The sequence below is a fragment of the Dermacentor albipictus genome, chromosome 7 (genome assembly GCF_038994185.2).
Source record: "Dermacentor albipictus isolate Rhodes 1998 colony chromosome 7, USDA_Dalb.pri_finalv2, whole genome shotgun sequence".
Classification (NCBI taxonomy): Eukaryota; Metazoa; Arthropoda; class Arachnida; order Ixodida; family Ixodidae; genus Dermacentor; species Dermacentor albipictus.
Window position 1 is genome coordinate 30,725,291 of NC_091827.1, and position 16,536 is coordinate 30,741,826.

General features: G+C 47.8%; 1 protein-coding gene across 6 annotated transcripts in view; it reads right to left on the reverse strand.

Moving 5' to 3' along the window:
• Window positions 1-16,536, reverse strand: part of LOC135896389 (homeobox protein Meis1-like) — a 441,556-nt gene that overhangs the window by 360,035 nt on the left and 64,985 nt on the right. For 3 of the 6 annotated variants that reach the window (XM_070521828.1, XM_070521827.1, XM_070521824.1), the window contains exons 3-5: window positions 4,766-4,907; window positions 1,515-1,565; window positions 669-719 (exon numbers count right to left, since the gene is read on the reverse strand). In XM_070521828.1, the coding sequence (XP_070377929.1) occupies window positions 669-719; window positions 1,515-1,565; window positions 4,766-4,907 (244 nt within the window). The remainder of the gene's footprint in view (window positions 1-668; window positions 720-1,514; window positions 1,566-4,765; window positions 4,908-16,536) is intronic. The other 3 variants (XM_070521829.1, XM_070521826.1, XM_070521825.1) reach the window with 2 other exon arrangements.

Sequence of the window (16,536 nt, forward strand, 5' to 3'; positions counted from 1 at the left end):
CTACCTAAATGCACGCGTGTTCCAGCTATAGTATACCAGCTACGTCCGGGTGCCTAGAAGGCAAAGCGAAAGCGCTGGTGACGACCTCTGGTGACGCAACAGTGTTCAACTAAATCGCACACAGAAAGTGCTATAGTAAGTAGCGAAAACTTACTATTAAAAGGGTCGGTTAAAAAAGACACTATAAAAATAATTTCTGGGACTTAACATGCCACAAACCCACAACTTCTTTTAGGAGGTACGCCCTAGTGGGAGGGTCTAGGATTAAATTTTGGCAACCTGGCGTTATCGGCTCTCTTCTGTCTCTTCAAAAAAGAAAAAAAAAGAAGAGAAAGATGTAGTGAAAAAAAAAAGCATGTTTCTAGTCCATTACCACTGGACACTTGTCATGGGAAGCTTACGCTCCAGTCAGTATTCTGCTAGCACAGCTTAACGATGATACGCCACAAGTTAAGCTATACTCATCTGCAACATCTCACCGCTAACACCAGCGAGGTGCGATGAAGTTTCGTAACTTCGGTCCTGCTGATCAGGGTTTCCGGCATTTCACACATTTCAAATCATCCAGGCAAGGCTATACGTACAGCATGGTTAGAAAAAAAAAAAAACTCGTCATTCAGGGGAGGGAAGGGCGGGAGTAATAGGGGTGGTCTGCAGGAGATACTTACGAGGCTGTCTAACTCAGGGTTGGGAAGGTAATATTGTTTGTCTTGCCTCGTCTGAAAGACAAACAAAAAAACAAAGGGGATGGGGGAGAGGGGTGGGACGGGAGGGGAGGGGTTGTTCGGAGGAAGAGAGAGAGAGAAGAAGCAAAAATAAAGGAGTGTGCAGAGGAAGGAATTGGGAAAGGGCGTAGGCAGCGGGTCGTGCGAGGTTTCAGGAAAAAATTAAATCAGGGAGATGCAGGAAAAACACGTTGCAGGTTAGGGAGCACAGGGGAGCAGTGCATGCCGGAACAGAGGAAGTCGGAAGGAAATTCAGCGGAGGCAGTCGTCAAAAAAAAAAAAAATACGAGAAAGGTTTGAACACGCCAGTGTGCCGACGTTTGGGATGCAGCCATTTGTAGCGGTATTTGGATGAAGAAAGTTGAAAGGTTAGCAGGACGCAGAGACCACAAATGAACAGTAACAGAGAGTATGGTTTGAAATTGCATATCATTTTTCGAGCAAGCAAGCACCAGATAAGTAAGACGAACAGCCGCAGCCAATTTGGAGACCGAGGGCAGATGCGTCAGCAGAAAAAGCACGCAGCAGAATGTTCACGCAGCCAAAAATAACAAAGAAACAAAGAAATGCGAGCAAAAATGGAAAATAACCACGCGGAAGCACAATGTGACGTACGCAGCATCGACGAGAGATGGCAGCAGAAGTCACATTTGGTTTTTAAAAAAAAAAATGTTGGCGGTGGCAGAAAAGGGAGAGAGATAATTGTGGGTTGGAGGAAGGGGGGAAGGGATCATGGGGGAGAGGGGTTTTCGTCGGTTAAGAACACGGTCAATGAAAAATGGTACTTACAAGAGAGTCTAACTCCTCATTTGAAGTGTATTGAGGATATTCGGTCATTATCTGTAATGCAGAAGAACGGGAAGATAGGGAAAGAAAGCGGAGGGAGAGAGATAGTGGAGAAAGGAGGAAAGATAGATAAAGAGAGAGATGGGCATGAAAAGAGAGAGAGATGCAACTCTATGAAGACATGCAAACAACGTGCACAGCGCGACACACACAACAACATAGCAATGGCAGCAACTGCAATCCCCAAAAATGATGACAAAGGCGGGCAGGCTCCACTCAAGGTTGCATTGCCCTCACAAAAGTGCATTTCGACAGTCCATAGACGTCTTGTAGACCACTTCGCATTCTTGGATACTTGCCGTCTTTTGCGAACATAAAGCTCATGTGCTTCTTGTACGAACAAAAGCTTTGAACAAGTTTATTTCTTTTGATCCCACATTGTTTCCTATAGAAGGCCGTGACCGATCACAGTGACCGACTGTGATTACACGTCTATGCCCCTTCCTTTCTTTATCTCTACTTTGCTATCACTCTGCCTCCCTCACCCCTCTCTCCCCAGCGTAGGGTAGCAAACCGTATCTTCCCATCTGGTTAACCTCCCTGCCTTCCCCTTCCCTTCCCCACCTCTCTCTCTCTCTCTCTCTCTCTCTCTCTCTCAGGGTATGTCTACAGACTTTCTACAGACTGTCAAAGCATCTTTTGTGGGGGCACAGATAAACAATAGGTCACTTTAAATTGGTAAATAGAAAACTAGTAAATAATCATCATCATCAACAATAGAACATCACTCAAGGTGGGAGAAAACGAAGAAGCAACTCTCCACACTGAAGTTAGCGCCACAGCCACAGAATCAATGACGACTGTGACGTCACGACTTGCGCGATATTCTCTCCCATTCTGACTTCTATTCCGCGGCAAATGTTCACGAACACTCGCATGCCGACAACATATCCACTCACCACTACAACACAATCTTTCTTTTTAATTTACACAACTGTCACTCAATTCAACAGGGTGATTGCCTAATGCAGCATAACTGCAGCGTTTCACATTGCATATGAATACATACTTCGAAGCTCGCTCCGGGGTACAATTCCCCTAACGTGTTTGACATGTCAGTTGACATTCTACTGACAATAGTACTAACACGCAGAACGTCACGTACGTTAAACAAAAGCTTTCGTGTCAGCGACGCGAGAGCTGCTATGAAACTTAAGAAACTGGCATGCCCAGTGAGGAAAGAACGTACGGCGAAAATGCAAATCGCCGAGATTGTAACACTTTCGCGTCCGAACAAAAGAAATGCTTCGAGAGTCAGCCCTACACGCTGCGTTGAAAAGAAGACGTACGACGCGGAACTGTAACAAACTTCTCTTAAAAGAGACGGCGCAATACACTCGAGCCGACTTGTCAGGGAGACAAATACCAACCGACTGTCCTATTCGACGCGTTCAATACGCGTCCATTGACGGGGGCTGGCTGCGACGGGATCGGCAAAAAGGCAACGTCCCCCCCTGACACGCATTTATCATGCTACACGTCTCCAACCAGATGCCATGCAAAGACGTTTTTGTGACGGCTTTCGGAGTGACAGCCGCAAAATTTATTTCCCTACGCCGTCTTCAGGAATACAAACGTTCCATCAACGAAGGCAGGCGCTCCTTCCGCTTTCTGAACGCGAAAAGTACGAATAAAACAAAATGATACAGCATCACCAACGTGCTCGCGCACGCTCTGCTTAGAAGCGATTCTTGCAAATTCATCGATTAACTCCGGCCCTTGAACTCGTTTGATGGGCCCGCAGATTAGGTCCCTCAAACGCCATGCAATAACTGCTCAAATCAAGCCTTAATCTCCCCTACTAATGGCGTGTGTAAACTCCCTTTAACAGCTATTTTGACTCCATTTCAAAAAGCTTTCTCGTGCCCTCCACTTGGACTGTGTGTAAAGCATTACCACGGATGAGTTTAATCTTCGCGTGCCCGCAGAGTCGACTGATTCCATAGTTGTAGTGCGCAAATTCACGCGAATGTGTGTGTGTCTGTATATATATATATATATATATATATATATATATATATATATATATATATATAAGAGAGAAAGCACTTTTATGTTCTGTGGGAGTGAGTGCTTATTCCACACAACTCTATTCACGTGAATTCGTGAACTACAACTATGGAATCAGTCGACTCTGCAGGCACGCGAAGATTAAACTCATCCGTGGTATTGCTTAACACACAGTCCAAGTGGAGAGTACGAGAAAGCTTCTTGAAATGGAGTCGAAATACGCGTTAAAGGGAGTTTACACCCGCCATTAGTCCTGTAATGCTCATTGTATCAGATATACGTTATACCGAGTTTTGACACCTAAGAATTTTTAAGCTCGGGAAACTTGACGTGCAGCCCAGTAGCAGCGTTTTCTTTTTTTTTTTAATGCGTCGGAAAGAGTTTTTCGGTTGTGCATAGTTCAACAAACCAATTATTCATTAATTAGTTACTGTACTAATTAAGTGCTAACCCGCGAAACATTTCACTGTTTTGTTTATGCACTCGCTGTAGCGGCCTCAAATAAAGGTGAACGCGTTGAATTTTTTCCTAGCTGTGGAACGGGGCTAAGAGGGAAATACATCACGGGTCGAATACGTTTAACTGCGTGTGCACTTATATGAAGCCGATCGGAAGAGTCAATAAGTCAATAATAATAAAAAAGTGTACAAAGCATGAACCAGAACCACAACTAGGTGACTTTTCTTTTCTAGTTGTTACTGCGCTAGCTGATTCGTACTTATTACGGTGTGATTCTACAGAACGCAAAACAACTTGAAGGTGAAGACCGGGACAAGTACAGGACAGGAAAATCAGGTCGTCTCTTTCCGCTTGTTTCCTGTGCCGTATCTGTCCCGGTATTACTTCAATTCGTTTCGTGTCCTGTTACACTACAATACGGGTGAGCGTCGCCAGGTGTCGTTGCGGCCGTGACGACCTGGCGGTGCCGAGTTAAGGACACGAAGACGGAGTTTAAGGACAGGGAAGGACACGAAGACTGGTTTAAGGACATGGAGATGGTTTAAGAACACGCAGGCGGGTTTAGGGACCCGGAGAGGGGCTTAAGGACCTGTAGACGGCCTAAGGACCTGGAGACAGGCTTAATGACCTGGAGACGGGCTTAAGGACCTGGAGACGGGCTTAATGACCTGGAGACGGGATTAAGGACCTGGAGACGGGCTTAAGGACAGGGAGATGGGGCGTACCTGCTTGGCGAACACCGCGATGTCCTCGTTGAAGGATTCAGAGGAACACACGTCCCCGCCGGCGATGCCCGGCTCCCTGGGTGTGCAGGTGGCCAGTTCGCACTTCTCGAAGATCAGTGCCAGCAGGGGAAACAGTGGGTGTCTGAAACCATCGAGAAGGAGAAAAAAAAGGAGGTCACACACGTTTAATCTACGAGGGCAACTTCGATGAAAAAAAAAATCAAAACAACTCTGTTAGCACCACTTTGTTGTTGTTGTTGTCTTTTATTCAAACTACACGAGTTACAACAAAGTGTGGCCAAATAAGGAATGTCGCTGGAGCCAATTGCAGTTCTACAAGCGGACATGTCTTTGCCAGGACGGGAACTAATCACTTTGTAGAAACGTTTGGCTGCAGAGATGTTCCCTGTTCAACCAGTGTTGAGCACTTCAAACCGCTGTGCTCTTTTGAACTTTTTTTGTCTTGTTTGAAGACAGCGTACAAGTATTGTCTCAGCTGCAGCGCAACAGGGTGCAATAGCAATGAAAAACGATATAGTAGAGCCTTTGGCTACAGTTATTCGTTCACAGTATAGAAAAATTTAGGGGAAGATGGCGACTTGAAGTGATCGCCAATGGTCGAACGAGGAATGCATGTCCCGGGAGCCACAGTCTCGACGAAAGGAAGCTGTCGGGGAGTGCCCCGACAGAGGCACACCTCGTCAAAAATTTTGATGAGGTACTAATCCAGTAAGACCATGTTGTAACAAATTGTACACCAAACCGTTTCTTTTTCTCGGAGCTCGAACGTAAAGCTCGTGAAATTTGAAGAAATACAACAACAGCAACAACAACAAAGCAAAACACACAAACCGTTCTTATGCCAAGCAGGGGAAGCCTGCGAGACCTTGAGAGATACAAGACGAGGCTGTCAAACGTGAATAAATACACGTGGTCAGTCTTCTGGAACATCGCACGTCGAGCGCGTTGGTGCGGTCGATTGATGAATTTTCAAACGGAGGCGTAGTTAGCCAAGACAAGGTTGAGTTTGATAGACACGCCTGGTTGCACCTGTAGAGGCCGTTCGACGCGTGAATGCTGCTCGCATTGCAGCGGATGCGTTGGAGAACGCGGTTAAAACACGCTGGCGGGCTAGTTGGTTAGAATCCATGGTAGAGTGTATAAGCGCGACTGGACGAGGACGAAGAAAGAAACAGATACACAGACACAGCGCTTCACTTTCAACTATATGTTTTATTTTCGCACGCATCGATGAATATATACCGTGCGAGCGGAAACAAACGTGACAGCAAAAAAGAACATTGAGTGGTACATTTGCGAAAATAAAACATATAGTTGAAAGTGAAGCGCTTTGTCGGTGCATCTGTTTCTTTCTTTGTCCTCGTCCAGTCGCGCTTATACACTCTATATACCATGGGTTGGAGAACGCACCGCACTGCAGATGCCGGTTAAGAAGAAGAGTGAAATAATCGAGTCGATTCGTGTCCAAAAAAAAAAAGAGCACAAGAGAACAAACAAACAAAGACATTGCGTTCTCTTCTCTACGTCATTGCTTTTAGCGCTGACTTTTTTTTTTTTTTACGTGGATGTCGGTTGTATGAATTGTGTGAGAAGAGAACGCGAAAGAATGCGCTACTGTAACAGCTACAGACCTTTTTCATCCGCGGTGTGGCAGCAGTGCATGCAAGACCCCACTGAACTTCCGGTCAGTCATTTTCGAAAGTCCAGTTAGCCAAGAAAAAAAGAAGTATTTTGTCGCATAGTATAATGTAGGCACATATTCTTGATGTTTTCAGATATAAAAAAACGTGCGCCGTATGTCGAGCTCATGTATACGCGTTTTTTGTTGTATTTAACACTGCATTTCACTTCTCAAAAACTCCTACTCTGCAACAAAACTGGTGCCAGATGTAAAGTCCTATAAATTTTTAGGCTATTGTAACTTACGTTTCTCTACTGTTTAACCGGAAGTCTTCTGGGAACTATGTTTGCAAGCATGAAAAGGGTCTATATTAACGCGACAGCGTTAAGAAGCCCGTTTCCCAGAAAGTCCGGCGTACCGCGTTGGACGTCGCCCTCGGCAAAAAAGAATTTCGTACCAATACAGGTTAGAGCCCTATGTACGAGAAATGAACGTTAGCAGTGCGTTCAATGGGGCTGCCTGGTTCATCTGGGAATAAAAACGGGAATAGCACAACACAGGACAGAGCGCCGAGACGAACCAACCAGCCCCAGTAATACACTGCTAACGTTTATTTCGAACCAAATTCCGAACCACGCACGCCCAACCACTTCTCTACCACCAAAGTTGCTCGTACCTTGTCTTTCATTCTTTACAAAGTTATTCCTCGGAATCTTGAGAACGGCAGTCCACAAACGAATGTAATGACAAAGAAACGCCGACAGCGCATGTCCTTTATGCTAGCTCTTTTCAGAGTGAAATACTAAAAGCCTTCTACTAAAGACTAAAGACTCAACACTAAAGCCGCCAGGCAGAAATTGCCGAGCGACTGGCCGCTCCAGGCGTTTGTGTGCATTCGCGGGCTTCTTTCATGCTTATAAAAGCAGTTACGCAGCACGCATGCTGAAGCAACAGAAAGCTGCATCGGGAGTTTTTCACGTTGCTCTGCAATTTTCTCCTTAACACTTCTCATTTAGTTACATTATCTGAGAAGATGATTAATTAATTAAGCCGAATTATGCCATTTGGCGGAATGTAAGAAATATAATCTGAGTATCTGTAAGCGACGGCAAACAACATTACCCTGGTTCTGTCCAGCTACGCGGCATTTGCATGCTTGTTTTAAATGTTTGGCTCAAGCTACCTGGGGGCACCCCATATAACAGTATCGATCGCCACCTTTACAACATCTTACCTCATTTTTTTTTTTTTACTCCAGTAAGCTGGACAGCTCGAAACACACGAGACTGCACCGACGCGGCATTCACGCCAGTCACGAGCCAAAAAAAAAAAGAAGAAGAAAAGGCGCTCGAGCGCCAACAAAGCGGCTCGCACGCATTCAGAGGCGCGACCGTATAAATGCAATCGCCAACAATGATTATAATAATGACGCCGGGTTGATGGGCGAGCGCGCGCACCGGACCGCACTTGTCACCTCCGAAAGCTCGCCGCGAATCGGACACGCTTTGGGGAACGCGTCTCATTTGCATATCGCGACGAGCCGAGCCGTCGCCACGGCTTCGCTCCTGCCGCACGCACGCACAATGGACGGCCTGCCGTCACGAGGCGTGCGCGTCGCTTGCGATGAAGAATGCTTTTTTTCGCCCGCCCCAGTGCACTGCGCATGCCATTATAGGCGCCGCCGACCGACCCGTCGTGGGGAGGGGGGGGGGAGGCATGTACGTTACTATACGTCTGCGACATTTAAATATACACTCGCACGAAACGCGAGCTGCATATCATACATGCACGTTGCTGTCACAGGGCGAGCGGCCCGCGGTGTCAGGCCTCGTCCTCGCGGTAGCCGCCATTTTGAGAATAAAACCCGAGTAGTGAACAGACGACATGTGTCCGTCTGTCTGTCCGTCTGTCTGTCTGTCCGTCCGTCTGTATCTATGCATGCTTGTACGTATGTATGTATGTATGTATGTATGTATGTATGTATGTATGTATGTATGTATGTATGTATGTATGTATGTATGTATGTATGTATGTATGTATGTATGTATGTATGTATGTATGTATGTATGTATGTATGTATGTATGTATGTATGTATGTATGAGCTAGTGTATGTGTGGCGCGCGCGGGCTTCTGTGTGTCTGTAAAGAGTGACCATATATAGCGGAGTTACACGACCCCACACTCTTTGCCAGTGTCTACAACCCTTGTGCACACAACCCGTTCGGGAGCACGCGAGCAACAGCGTAAGAACGAAAGCTAGACTCGTTAACAACTTTCATCCTCAAACCGCGCGCATAACTCCATAAAGCGAAGACGAGACGTTCGCAAGAAGGCTACGGTGAGTCGTCACCGAGAAGTCGGTTATAGACGATACACAGAGTGCATGAATTCATTTTTCACGAGGGCTAGACGCACAGTTACCCAGCCCAAATGCACATTACTGCCCTCTATTCGCTAATACAGCCCTGAATGCACTGCTTCCCTTAGAACAACAACAACAACAACAAGAAAAGCTGTTAGAGGAAATCTGATGTCTTCCTGTTGACTTCTCGTTGCATTCAGTCGCATTTACGTTGATATGCAACTCAATATCACCCGCGATCCTTGCGAGGGGGCGAGTAATCGGCGGCACGTCTCTAAGAGGGCCTCCGGCCCCCCAGCATTTAAGTTTTCGGCAGGCAAACTCGGCGTAACGTCCGCACACGTCCGTACCTCTCATCCGCGCAAGTCACGCATGATAGCGCGGGCATCCCAGGGAAACGCGCGCTCGAAATTACAACAAACACCTGACGCAGCAGCGACAGCTGTCCGGGGCCCACAGAATCTTCCGGCAGGCCGAGCAGCAGCCGAAGAAGGCCGAGATAATATGCTAAGTCGCGGATATGAGTCGACAGCCGTTGCCGCCTAACAGGCCCCCCGTCCAGGAGAAGGCGCGAAACGCGCAGGCAGGCAGTTCACACCTTACGAATAAACATCCCGCAGGAGAGACACCGTCGCAGAACACTACCGCCACCTTCCCAACTACCCACACCTCGCCCCCCCCCCCAATTCACCGCCCCCCCCCGTCACCTCTCTACCAACGGCCCACCTTCCACAATCCCCGGATCTCGAAGCGAACCAGGCATAAAGAAAACCGAGAAAACAAAAAATTAAAAAAAAACGAACCAGAGAAACAAGGCTACATCACGCTCTGCTGTCTGCGCAGTTGCCGACTCTAAAATGCGCATACATTTGCGATATTTTATTTTTTTTTTCGTCGTCGGGCAGGCATAGAAGAAGCAGGCGTTCTAGCTAGCTAGCTGGCTCGCCGCAGGTGCGTTTTCGACCGATGGCCTTTTTTTTCGTTGTTGTTTTGTTTCTTCGACTCGCGACGCTCCAATATGTCTTTTTTTTTTTCTTCTTTTCCTCCACTTCTCCTCTTGGCTCGCATGAGGCGAGCAAACAAGCGAGAACTCCTATATTCACGTCGTTTCGACAGTCGGTGCAGCTATAGCGATGGCCGGTTTTGTCATTTTTTTTCCTTTCCTTCTCGACAAGTTTTGTTACGTGCTTGTTTTTTTTTGTTTTTTCCGGGCCGCCTGCGTTGAAACCGCAGTCTTTGTTGCCGGCTGCTTGAGGTGACGTCACCAACTGCAACAACATCGGCTACAGCCGAGACGGAGGAGCACAGCGCAGCAGGTTACAGCGAACGATGCGGTCGGTGTCACCGACTTCGCAGGTCCTGCATGCTATGTACAAGATATTATGAAGACGCCTCGGATCGGCGCGCCATTTTGCGACGCGTATCAACACGCAGCGATAGAATGAGGGCAATCTCCTGCTCCATCCCCGCGATACCCCGTTGAGAGATCGCATAGGGCTACTGTGGACACACACATCCTAACTGCCAACTGACAGCCTGGAGAAAAAAACAACAACATACGAATCCTTTACGCAATTAACGTCTGATCGGGAGACGCTGGAGCGGCGGGGCAAGTCCCTCGTCGATGATTCTGGAAGCCACAGCTGCCGCTCATAAAATGCGCTTAGACAATCCAGGGAAAGTCTAAAGACACTTCACTAAGCTATATACGCCTTCTATAAACTATCAAGATAAGACAGTCTGTGAACAGTTTATAAGGTTACAATCTTACGCTTTTTATCGACTATTGTCTTGTCTATAAAATTTATTGAGAATCCCTGTAGCCGATTTACAGACTATGATGCGCTTATGGTCTTGCACTCTTATTGACTTATAACTGTGAATAGCGATCCCCATAGACAATTACATAGACAGACTGTAGACTTGCAAGTCATGAAATGTGCTTACATTGCCCAGGTTTGTGCTCAAGGCGCCCCTCCCATGCGTACATGGGCCGCTCATTGTACGATTACATATATGTGTGTACTATATGTTTGCATGTGTGTAGTGGGCAGGTAGGTATGTGGACAAAGGAAATAAGAACTATGTTAACTCAATAATTAAACGATCCTTCTTGATAGCCCAGCCTTATTTGCACAGGTTAATTTCATTTTCAAGAAATGCCTACATTTTTGGAAACACCGCTTATAGGTTTACACTTTCTACAGACTCTTGCCTACAAACTATCCACACACAAATCCTGCAACCCCGCATGTGCAGTCTTATCGAGGACATCTCAGAAGCCCTGACAGGATAAGGTGAATGCTCTCAGTCGACCGGTGAATATAAATGCTTGAAATGAATGAAAACTTCGTTAAATCGAAACCATGTCACGAAATTACTTCTTTAAATCGCGAAAAAAAAGTTTTCAGTGCAACTGTGATTGGGAATTAATACAGTTCGTTAATTACAAATAAAGCGCAAGAAATACACATACACATTCGTATTCGGAATTTACAATATTAAACCTACTAGCCCAACAGACGGTCCGACGGTTCGCTACATCGTGAATATCGTTAAATTCAGGTTCGTTATATTGAGGTTTGACTGTATAATCACTCTGCAGACTCACAAACATACTTTTTATTGACTCTTTCCTATACAACATCTACAGACAAGTCCAATAGGCCGGATTCGATATGCACGGTCGTTAGAGGCCACGACAGAAGTCTTGAAACTTCCAGGCGAACGCTCTCAAGAAACTGGTCTATAGACAGCCTCCAGACTCACAACCTCACCACACCTATCGACTCGTATATAGACTATCTACAGAACAAATCGCAAGGCCTAGTCTATGCCCGGCCCTCAGATTGTCATCGCAGAAATCCTGACACTTCTAGGCGAACGCTCTCCATACAGACTGGCATACAGTATATAAGCACTTTACAGACTCGCAACCACACATTTTATCGCCTCTCACTCGTTGAGTATCTACGGACAAACCACACACACCCTATAGTCTATGCACTCGTCTTTTAGAAGTCCGGACACATCTAGGACGAGCATACTCTCCGCCTACATAACCACCCCTCCCCTTCCCCGCCCATTACCTCCTTCTCCTCCTCCTCCTCCTCCTGTTTTCATTGCCTCCCCGAGTTCCACGCGCAGCACCTGTCCCGTATGCACACCCGTGTCTTACACGCGGTGAACCGAGGGCGTACGCGAAACGCGCCGTGTAAGTAAGCAAGCGGTGGCTGCTGCGTGCGGCGGGGCTGCTCGTCAGCGCAATAACGACTCAGCGGCAACGACGCCGCCGACGCCGCCGCGGGCGTTCTCGTCTTTTAACGGCTTCCTTTCGCGCGGCTTCGCTCAAAGGCGCCAGCCGCGGCGGACACGCGGCCCATATTCGCGGCGAGCGCCCGTGGGCTGCCGCTTCAGGCCCCGCTTTACAAGCAGGCTGTTGTACCTGGTACAGCTATGGCTTGAACAGAGTAGACAAAAAAGAAAGCCTACAAAAAAGAAAGCTGGTTTCGTTTGCTTTCGGAACGCCAAACTACTCCCACGGAACACTCGTCTATTCTAGAACAGGTCACTGAACGATGTTTAAAAAAAGAAGGAAAAAACTTGATCGTTCCAAATATCTACAGATCCTTCGGTAACAGCAGGGCATTTGTACAAGATCTGTGCAACAGGTCTGCGAACAAGGAATTTGTGAAGAAACCGAAAGGGCAAGGTTTGTTTTAACGCGACAGCGTTAAGGAGCTCGTGTCGCAGAAAAGCCGGTGTCGTCGGCGGCGTTGGCCGTGAGCGATAAATCCCGGCAGGCTCTTCATGAATATTTGTTTCACTTTTGTTTTTGGCATTGTTCAGTGATGCGTTGTACTAATGAGCAGGTTACTGAACACGGCCAATAAAAAACAATGCGTTTCAGGATTTGTACAGATCCCTTGTCCACGACATGGGATCTGTACAAGATTCTGAACATGTGATTTGTAATGTATAGATCCTGAAAAGTGGTTTTGTTTTTTCGCATTGGTCAGTAAACCTGTTCTACTAAAGATGATTTTGCTTGACTAGACGGTGTTCCGTTTAACTCTATCATACGAGGAATAGTCATGCGCGCGGTATGCCATGACATTTGTTTGCACAGCCATAAAAATAAGTGTATCCCTTGCAAAAAGAAAGAAAGAAAAGGCACGCATACTATTAGGTTTTATATCAAGTGAAAGTCTCTAGGCAACGAAAGGTCCACAGAGTGACAACAAAATTTCAATGACTTTTGTAAGGGATAGGAGATTTTGGGCGCCTGAGCCTCAGCATCGCCTCTCTTCTCCCATTTCCATCTACTTTTCCCCCATTTAGGCCACGAGCAATTCTTTCGGAAATGAAATCATTCATTCATTCATTTATTCACTCATTGATTCTTAGGCACATTGCGTCATAGTTCGTTACTGAAGGGGGCATGGTCGTTTACGGCTTGTGCGTATGCTTCAAAACGCTAACGCTTCCACGTACAACGCGACCCGGCCTAACGTTGCGAACGACAACGATAAAAAAGAGGCTGCGTCAACGCGAGACCCGTACGAAGCGGTATCGCTGGCGAGTCTGTACAATAGGCGGTGTACATGTGTGATGACAGGGTGCAGAGTGGGAGGTAAAAAAAGAAGAAGCAGGATTTCGAAAAAAAAAAGAAAGAACGGAGAACGGGCTTGCGCTTCCCAGAAGCACGGGTTGAAATTCGCAGGCAGGAAAAGGCTCCATTTCGAAACGAAAGCGAACAGCGCACGGCCAATTACGTTATCTCCGCCGCAAAGCTGGAACCCACGCATATCCACTCTAACTGCTAGACTGAAAACGAGAACTGCAGAAAAAAAAGGAAGAGAGAGAAAAAGACATACGTAGCGCGTTGGGACATCAATGTCTACGCTTTGTTGGTAAGCCGGATCGCAGCTGTGCGACGTGGATCGAATAGTCGACGCGTTTGTTGTTAAGCCCGACGACGTATACCAGTTGCTTCTGGTCCCGGAAATAGTTCGGGAATCCGCCGGCAGGATTCGATCCTTTGTCTGCCCTGCCTCTGGTATGCACGACGAGTACATGGTGCCTAGCCTACACAAAGGTTATCTATTGCCACCGTAGAGTTAACTGTAAAATTTACTAGAGCCAACTACGGCACTTCAACCACTCAGCTACTAGTGGAATGGTGATCACCGTGCTTTTGGCTTCAGGCGTACGTCCTTGCGGCGTTACTCATAACACGTTGCAAATTTCATAGCAATCTTTTTTTTTTTTCCTCAATAGCAAGAAGACCATAGGTGATGTCCAAATCCATGTACCAGTCACGGTTGCCTCTGAGGCGGTTGCCTCTGATGAACAGAAGCGGATCTAGAAGGCTATGATTTCGCTAACTGCGAGCGCCGGAAGTAATAGCGGAAGCGGAAACGCATACTACACGCTTTGTTTTGAACGCCATTTGCAAGTTTCTGCAGACACGCACAACCATCGCGAACCGTTGCATTCATAGCGCAATGTTTTGCTGAAAACTCTTCCATTTGTAAACTTACAACCCGCCAACTTACAAATCCGCAAGTATTCAACAGACTTCCCAAAGAAAGTTTACAGAAGGCTAGAGAAACTCACCAGAAGATCTGTAGAATGCCACGAGTGATTTCTTTTTTTTTTATGCCACGCCACCTCTCCCTTCAACTACGATCATTTCTTCCCAGATAACCCCTCCACTTATTCATTTATTTACTGAGGCATCGTGTCCTTTTCGGGCTCCCTTCCAACTCTCAACACCGCCTTGCGGCAACTTCTGGAGCGCACCCCGAAAAGCGAATCAATCAAATTTCGCACAGGACGACCACTTCGCGAAGGCCCTCGCGGGGGCTCCGAAAATTCGTCCTAAAAACTTATCGCGCCAGGAAAACTGACTGGGTCGTTTCTTGTAAGTACACACACACACGCGAGAGAGAGCAACCCAAGCGGATTTAACGACTCGGAAGCCTAAACGACCGCACCGTACACTCCGCTGTTTTACACGCGGCCACTAAACGTATACACACATCCACAGAGCTTCACAAAACTTCACATTCATTCACAAAACTTTATAAGTGTCCTGAAGCCCGGTCTTTTCAGACCGAGGCGGGCCGCGTTCACGTCGGCACCGCCAGGCCGAGCCTTATGGCGTCATCGTGGACCCTCTGGACAGCCCGTAGCCGATCTTGATATGAAGAGCTTGTTATCAACTTGTGCCAGTAAAGCCATTTTAACGCGATAGCGTTAAGGAGTTCGTGTCGCAGAAAAGCCGGTGTCGTCGGCGGCGGTGTCGGCGTCCGCGGCGTTGACCGTGAGCGATAAATCACGGCAGGCACTTCATAAATAAAAAGCAACTTCCAAGATGTGCTGGGTGGGAATCGAACCAGGGTCTCCGGAGTGCGAGACGGAGACGCTACCACTCAGCCACGAGTTCGATGCTTCCAAACGGTACAAACGCGCCTCTAGTGAATGCGGTGTTGCCTTCGAAACTAGCCGTGGAAAGTTATACTGCGGTGTATATCAGTAATTATGAACATGTAACTTACAGAAGTCGCAATTACACAAGTAGCGAAGTGCGTTTCCGCTGCATTTCTTCTACGCTTTCCGCACACGCAGAGCCATCTTGCGGCAAACACAGAAGACCCCCTCCTCTCCATGTACGGCGCTGCCCGGACAGATGGCGCGCCACGCGCGCATTGGAGCTGCGAGGACTGGTACGAGGCGGTTCGCGGGCCGGACTCTCCCTCCCCTGACAACGCTTCGCCTTGCTCGCTCTGGAGAATCAAGCGTCCTTCCTTTCTTTAGATCGCTATCTGTCTATCTCTCTGCCCGTGCCGATCACGACGTTTGGCTGGCGTGCATCATTTCCCCCTCCGAGATACCGAGTTCTTCGGTTCGTTCCGCTTGCTCAGGCGCACGTTTCGTTGCTGTGCCGAACGCCGCGTTGCTCGACCATATGGCTCGACGCTCACCGCGTCCGATGCGGGGCACCTCGTAAGTGATGGCTGCCCTGTAGCCCATTGTCTTACACCCCTTGGCGGGTCGACGGGAACGCTGTCGCGTTCCACTCTTGAAGGCGAAGCTTAAGCGTCCTCTAATTTTTTCTTCGGGGTCGGCGACAGTCGCGGGACAGCCCGCCAGCATGTGTCTGATGTCAATGATGCCATCGCACACATTACATTCTTTCCTAATTTCTCTTTCTGGGTTCTGACCCTATACTACAGCGGTGGTGACCCGCGGTTTCCCAGCCTAGACGACGACGTACACGCGGTGTATTCGGGTCCTTGTTTTCACCATCACGTCAACGTGTGATAACCAGGCGAGGCGCGGAGCCGGGGAGCAGCCATGCATGCATACGCGTGCACGCGCGCTGTGTAGAGCCTCCTCTCCCGCGTTCCGCATTAAACGGCGGACTCGTGCCCTTTATAAGCGAACGGTTTGGCCCTCGTATTCGGAGTCGCACAACGAGCTCGCCTTTAGGAACACGCACGAATTGTGGACGCGCTGTATTTGAAAAAAAAAAGGAAACCCGCGAAAACGCTTAAACGCTGGAATTGTGGCCACCCGTTTTCTATACACGTCTTCCACGCCATTTTGCTGTGTGTGTGTGTGTGTGTGTGTGTGTGTGTGTGTGTGTGTGTGTGTGTGTGTGTTGTGTGTGTGTGTGTGTGTGCGTGCGTGCGTGTGCGTGTGCGTGTGTGTGTGTGTGTGTGTGTGTGTGTGTGTGTGTCTGTGTGTGAAAAAGACAT